The sequence below is a fragment of the Venturia canescens genome, chromosome 6 (genome assembly GCF_019457755.1).
Source record: "Venturia canescens isolate UGA chromosome 6, ASM1945775v1, whole genome shotgun sequence".
Taxonomy (NCBI): domain Eukaryota; kingdom Metazoa; phylum Arthropoda; class Insecta; order Hymenoptera; family Ichneumonidae; genus Venturia; species Venturia canescens.
Window position 1 is genome coordinate 2,290,434 of NC_057426.1, and position 6,644 is coordinate 2,297,077.

Here is a 6,644-nt window from a genome sequence, read left to right on the forward strand (position 1 = left end):
TCGGGAGCGAGTCGCTCGCTCTGATTACCGAGCCATCGACCCCGCAGTATTATTCTCGGAATATTTATTCTCTCTTCTATTCGAATATAATGCCTTCAAATCTCCACGCATATTCAATTAAATATGTGTATATATGGAGAGGACGTTACGACGGAGCTGAGAACGATAGACACGCGGCGAGGAATACGACGATGGCTGACTGACGCCCGTCCGGAGACTGCTCGCCGAGTTTAGACGCGCGAAGGAGGATCGAGCGAGTCACGAGCCGTTTCAGGCACGCTCGTACGTACCTGGCTTTATCCGAATATTTCAAACCGTTACACTGATCAATTCTTAATTTTAACTTCTCGTAATTTTTACGAAAACCTACTTTCCATTGTTGCAAAACTTTATTTCTTCTTCCGGCAAATTATCCGTGAATCCGTCGTTGTTCGGAGAGTCGAATGAATTAAGTGAAAATTGTAAAATAAAAATAAAATTGAGACAATTTGTCGAGTGTTTAATGAGATTGTGCGTCCAACTGATTTTTTTTCGTACGATCGCTTAATAGGCCGTTACTTCATGTTATGGGCCGAAATAAATTTGTATACATACGTGAGAATTGATATTCGCAGTGTGTGGGATTCGCTGCATGCGCCTTTGGTTAGGATTCACGAACGTGTCTCTCTCTCTCTCTCTCTGCCGTTTTCCGCTGGTCAGCTTCGTAACAAGCGTACATTTCTCGCTCGTTGCAAAATGCATTTATTGGTTAATTGCATCATTCTTGCCAAGTGCTCGACTGCCGATTGCCACGAGCATCAATCGTTGCTGGTGAGAGCGGTACACAAACTCGAACGATGTCTCTCTATTTATCTCTCTCACTCACTTTTCATTTTTTTACATAAGCTAGTACCGCTAAAACACTTTTCACACAAGTTCGAGGGATTCGTTATTTTTCGTTCGAACTGGAAATATGAAACTGCAGCTCTGTGATATCCGTATTTATGGAGAAATCACCGATTTATCATCCCCATGATTTTCTCGTGTGCACTATAAAAAACTCGCTGAATCGTACAGCAGTACCAACATTGTTTTTAACTCGACACTGGCATATCGGATCGTAATAATTCCCAATCGAGATTCGGCGTCGTTCCATACTGAATTCGTCAAGGGTCGAGAAAGCCCGATTCTAAATCTTCGAGTCTCAAAGTTCGATTTTTCGTATTTTCTTGCTGACGTGATTTATCGATGTCCAAATCGAATCGGCGTTATTCATAACCTGTCTTCTTCCCTTCCACACAAAATAATGCTACTATTTGGATTGCGAGCGGTGGCCGATTATTCCTTGGTATGGGTATTTCCGTACGAATTGTATGTGAACTGGCGAAGCTACGAAATCCATCGAGAAGCGTGTGTCTCGTCGCGGGAGAATTTGCTTTTCTCACTCGGAAAAACTAACGACGATTACACCGATAAACTATCTCGACCCGAGTGTGCGAACTTCCCGAATCATTTTTTCGAACCGCAGGTGTTCTTTAGCCCCACTCTTCCAAGACAAAAACTTGTCAACAAGATTTATCCCTAGGAGCGCGAGCGTTCTTGGGAAACATACCAACTGCGCACTGCGCAAGCGCGTCCGTTCTACTGACGCTAACCTAACCTCATTCCGCGATTCGCGATCACAATTTCATCGATATCTCATCAACCGTTATTCGCAGATGAAATTATCTCTCGACATTTCCCTCAGAAATTTCAAGATTAATGAATCCTCCCGATTTGGAGGACAACTTTTAGGCCACTCTGTATACATAGGTATATTTATGTTGTACCGCGTTGCGAAAACTTGTGTCGTACGGTGTCGTTGCCGCGCGGCGGCTACTCGGCTCAAGAAACAACAATTCAACCGAGACCGGCGATCGTACATACCAACACGATTATTTATATCTATATATACGTAGGAGAGAATTCTCGCGAAAATGAATATTGTAAGCATTGATTTAACACAGCTGTAAATATCTTGTAGTATCGCGGACTCGCTGCGAGATGTCATTTAATTCAACATGATATAAGTTTGAGGATTATAAGATTAATCCGAGCTTCTGAAGATATAGCGAGCCGGACTTTTTCGTATACACATGTACGTATGCACACAGAACAGAGAATCCTACACTTTTAAACGCACGCCGATATACTGCACAAGACGAAATACTTGGATTTCTACCTTTCTATATTTTTTTTCTTATTATGTGTATGTTTGAAAATCAAATAAATGAATGATGCGAAGAAAAAAAGCTTTTGCAAATGCGAGGAAAAGGTGAAAAGAAATCCCTCCGAGAATACACCTGGCGCTATATGTGCAACACACTCATTAATTCGGTACGCACGCTGCGAGCCTACGGATATGATGCTTTCTACTAGAAAAGGAAGTCAAACTCGAGAGAAACAAAATTTAAAAGAACACGGTGAAAGGGACGAAAAATGGATGGAAAACTAGCAGGGAAGCAGGGAATGAACGTTTCGACGTTCGAGGTTGGCTCTTCGATATGCGAAAATTTCCTAGTTCCAACATAACCCCTCTTTTAACCTCAATCCTCGAATATGTCAGAGATGTGCGCCCTCTCGAGTTTCAGACGAGAGCGAAAAATACGCCGAGCACACGTCATCCCATACATCGTTCCGGCTAAACAGTCTCAAGAGTTCCATATCAAAATTACTGATATTCCTTCCATACGCGTTCAGAAATATTTCCTTTTGCACGTGTTGGGCACACTCGATAGATTTTTCTCCTATTTTTTTTTTCTGTCCTCCATTATTCTCGTTTTCATCCATTTTTTTTCTGTATTTAATAAATCTGATATCGGGACATTTGATGCTGTGAAAATATTGAAAACTAATTTTCAATACTTTCAAATGAAATTGTTTCATGAATTTTTACCAGTGCTAAACATGAGATTTCGAAATCGAATTGTAGCCGGTACAAAAATTTTATGTTTTTATCGATCGGTGTTAGAAGATTCGAACGCTTTTGAAAGGATTTTACCACCGGAAACTTTTTATTGCATGTAAAATTTATTTCACTCGATATTCCTCAGGCAAAACACGAAATGTGAAGAAATTTCGGTGTCTCACAATTCACATGTTTTTTTTTCCCTTTCTTCATGCTCATTGAGAGTACGAGCATATTCAAACTCAATTATTTGGAACCCTCTGTACAGAAAACTTGTTGATTTTTCAGAACTTTAGGCATCACAGATGAAATCTCTATTTTCCATGTATTAGATGATGGCGGAGCAGAGATTTGAAAAGTTTTCGAATAATTTGAGTAACATAACCTCTTCAGCGAAGCTGATCGCAGTGTTTTTTTGTTTTCTTTCGTGTAAGCGTTTCTCGAAACATGGCTAGCTCAATTTCTGTATCTCCCTGTACGTTAAAATACACAAAAACAGCCGATGAGATAGGAATGGAAGAGAGAAGGAGCGAGAAGGTCCCCGGCGAGGGTTGCAGTGCCGAGCGACGAAGGGGGTGGAGAGAAGGGAAAGAGGATATTCGATGGAACGAAGCTTCGAAACACGAATGCTCTTCACTGATTTCCTTCTCTAAATATGGCCGCCTTCGCCTTCTCTCGGTTTGCTTCGTCCTACTATTCTTGTTGCGCTCCACTGCTCTGTTTTCTCTCTCTCACGCTCCCTTTTCACGTTACCCTCTTATTTTCTTTCTTTCTTTTTGTGTTTTTCTCTCATTCTTTTCTCTCGCTCGTTTTTTCCAAGTTTCATTTTGCCTCGCGCTCTCTCCTTCTCTTCGTAGCGTTACAGCACTCGTGCTTCTCGCACCCTTCACGAATATATCCCTCCCGCGTTGGTTCGTAACCACCCATAACCGCCCCTGCTTGCCCGAAGGTTCTACTTGATTGCCGAGGCATCTTAACCTCGAGCTCTTTCTTCTCTCTTCCCCTCGTCTCCCCCGCCCGTTGCCGCGACGCGCTCTTTTCCCTCTCTCTTTTGATCGAAGTAGTCCGCGCGGACTGCTCCGCTGAGCCACGTACTATAAAGTTATAGCCTCGACGTATTTCCTCGTGCGCTAAAAAACACGACGAGAAAGAGAAAAAGTAACAGCCTATGAGGAAGTCGCATTCGACGCGTCGACCAACGCGAGCATGTAAAAATTTCCGTCACGCCTACACCTCACTACAGAGGGCGTACATGAACATTGAAAAAGTCCAATAGTCGAGATTTTCAGGCTACGCCGGAGCCAATCAGGCCCGAAGAAACGCGAGGAAAAAGACGAACGATCGCTCGACGTTGTTCGGTCCGCGCGGACTCGAGCTCGACCTTTATTATGCTTTATGTACAGAAATATAGATAGATATATGTTTACAAATACCTAGCACATGTATATCTATAGAGATTTCTTCGTTGCGCACCCCTGGCGCGGAACGCGGAGCGAAACGACCGCGGTAGGAGGCCCGACGAGACTCTTCGGGTCGCGGCAACCGACAGAGTACGATAGATAATATTCTTCCTCAAAAACAGAGACAAAAAACGCGTGTAATATGCATACATATATATATATCTTAGCCGCAATAAAAAGATCATGCACGAAACGAACGTTTCCGTGCTACGAACTTCGCAGTCTCTCTTTACACTCCCCCTTTACCCGGCACCGCACACTCCTTGTAACCGCGCCATCTAGTCTCTTTTCGCACAAGTTGTTCCCTCGTTGGTCTAGGGAGCAACCAACCCGGTATTATCACCATTCCCAATTTTATTCCCCTCTGACCGTTCCTTAACGTCCGGCCAATTAATACTACCGCGTATAAGCGCATTTCCGTTTTTTTTTCTCTTTCTAACGAATGTCTTGCGATTTCGAATTGACCAGTCGTGTCCGAAGCAACTGGCATCTCGGTTGTGTCAAAATTAATTTTGCCGTAGATTTTCGTTAGCAGCGTGTTTTCTTCCATCAATTCACTTATTATTTTCATGCTTTAGTCGAAAAAAAAAGTATTTCCCGTTTATTTTCAATACGTTCTACTAATCGTGTCGAGTATCTGTTTTCTTTGACTTGGTTAAAATTTGCCTACACAAAAGCAAACCTGTCAGACTGATGAGCAAACATGTGGGGAGCGGCACGCTCCGGCATATCAGTGAACTAAATTTCATCAATTTTCTCGGTTGGTAACATAACCTTCGAAAATGGTTTTGAACCTGAAGGACCTGAAGCTAAAAAAACTCACAATAAAAAAAAAGTTCTGACAGACTGATTTTCGATCATGGAAACTCAGTCCTTTGGGGACCGGATAACGACCGTTGGCTCATTAAGGTACCTATAAAACGTCTGCCCATATTTGGAAAATATCAATAGATAAGTTATCGACCCAAGAAGTAGCTAACTAATAGACAAAAGTTCATTAAAAAGAAAAAACTTCTAAATATAATTTAGGCAGACTTACATCCCTACCGAAATTCATTTCTACCCAAAAAATCAAGTCTCACAATATTTCTACCATAATCAAATAACACCTCAGTCTGACTCCACTAAAAGTAAAAACTCGTTATAAAAAATAAAATTCAATTTTAATCACCCAACTACCACGTAACATTTTTACTGAGTTTTTATCATATTACGTAGCTACTTAACTTCCGTTGGTAAGGTACGTTTTCCAGGTTTCCACTTTTGTCGAAAAAAAAATATTAACTCAACTACAACGCCATATTTATGACATGACATCTATTAGATTGATTGAAAAAAATTAAATCGTAGAATAAGAACATTTTAGTCATGGAGAATAAAATAGGATTCCGCATGTCATATTTTGTGCCCCGTTTTCTCAATTCACTGCAATTTACAATCGTTAATGGTTAGCGTCAACAAACCGTATCGACACTCCCGCTCTGCGTTTACCCCACGCCCGCTGGGCGGTGAGTGAAGCGAAACACGTTACATGCGTTCTCTCCCGTCTCAGGCTCCCCGCCCGGTGTCCCCCCCCCCCCCCCCCCCCCACTGCCTTTGGCTAGCCGAGCGCTCTATCCCCACTCCACTACGGCTACTGTGCTACGAAGCGAAAAGCGAATTCTCCGGCCAGAGTCCAAACACGACCAACCGTAAATGTGCGAAATGTAAACACAGACCGAACGAATTATCTAAAATCCCACAGAAAATATTCATCGACCGATTGCCATAATTCTATCAATGAACCGAACCGAACGGCATATGCACCGAACCGTAAAATAATTACCATCATCCAATTCATTATTTGTGGCGTTCTAATATTTTACTGTTAATATATTTTAATTATATTTTAATAAATTTTTTTTTTAATTTCTGATAAAGGTTGTTAACTTGAAAACCAGTTTTACCATCGAAAGTGAGGCAGAAGTGACGTAATGTGATAGAAAATTTATGTGGTAGGAATGTTTTTTGGTAAATACACATGATTTAATCATTCAGCTTTATTCATTTAATTGTTCATTAAATTTATTCATTCTTCAACATGCTTCTATGGTAGAGTTTTTACGGGGTAGTATTTGATCGTTGTAGAAATGTTCTGGAGTCGATTTTTGACGTATATATGAATTTTGGTAGAGATTTGGCTGGTAGAATTGTTTCGGTAGAAATATTTCTGGTAGAGATGTAAATGTGCCGACAAACGATGCAAAAAAGTGTCATCG

General features: G+C 41.4%; 1 protein-coding gene across 1 annotated transcript in view; it reads right to left on the reverse strand.

The window, feature by feature from the left end:
• Positions 1-1,496, reverse strand: part of LOC122412175 (protein groucho-like) — a 64,716-nt gene extending 63,220 nt beyond the window's left edge. The window contains exon 1 of the mRNA XM_043421539.1: positions 595-1,496. Within this exon, the coding sequence (XP_043277474.1) occupies positions 595-741 (147 nt within the window). The 5' untranslated portion in view covers positions 742-1,496. The remainder of the gene's footprint in view (positions 1-594) is intronic.
• Positions 1,497-6,644: the final 5,148 nt, after the last annotated feature.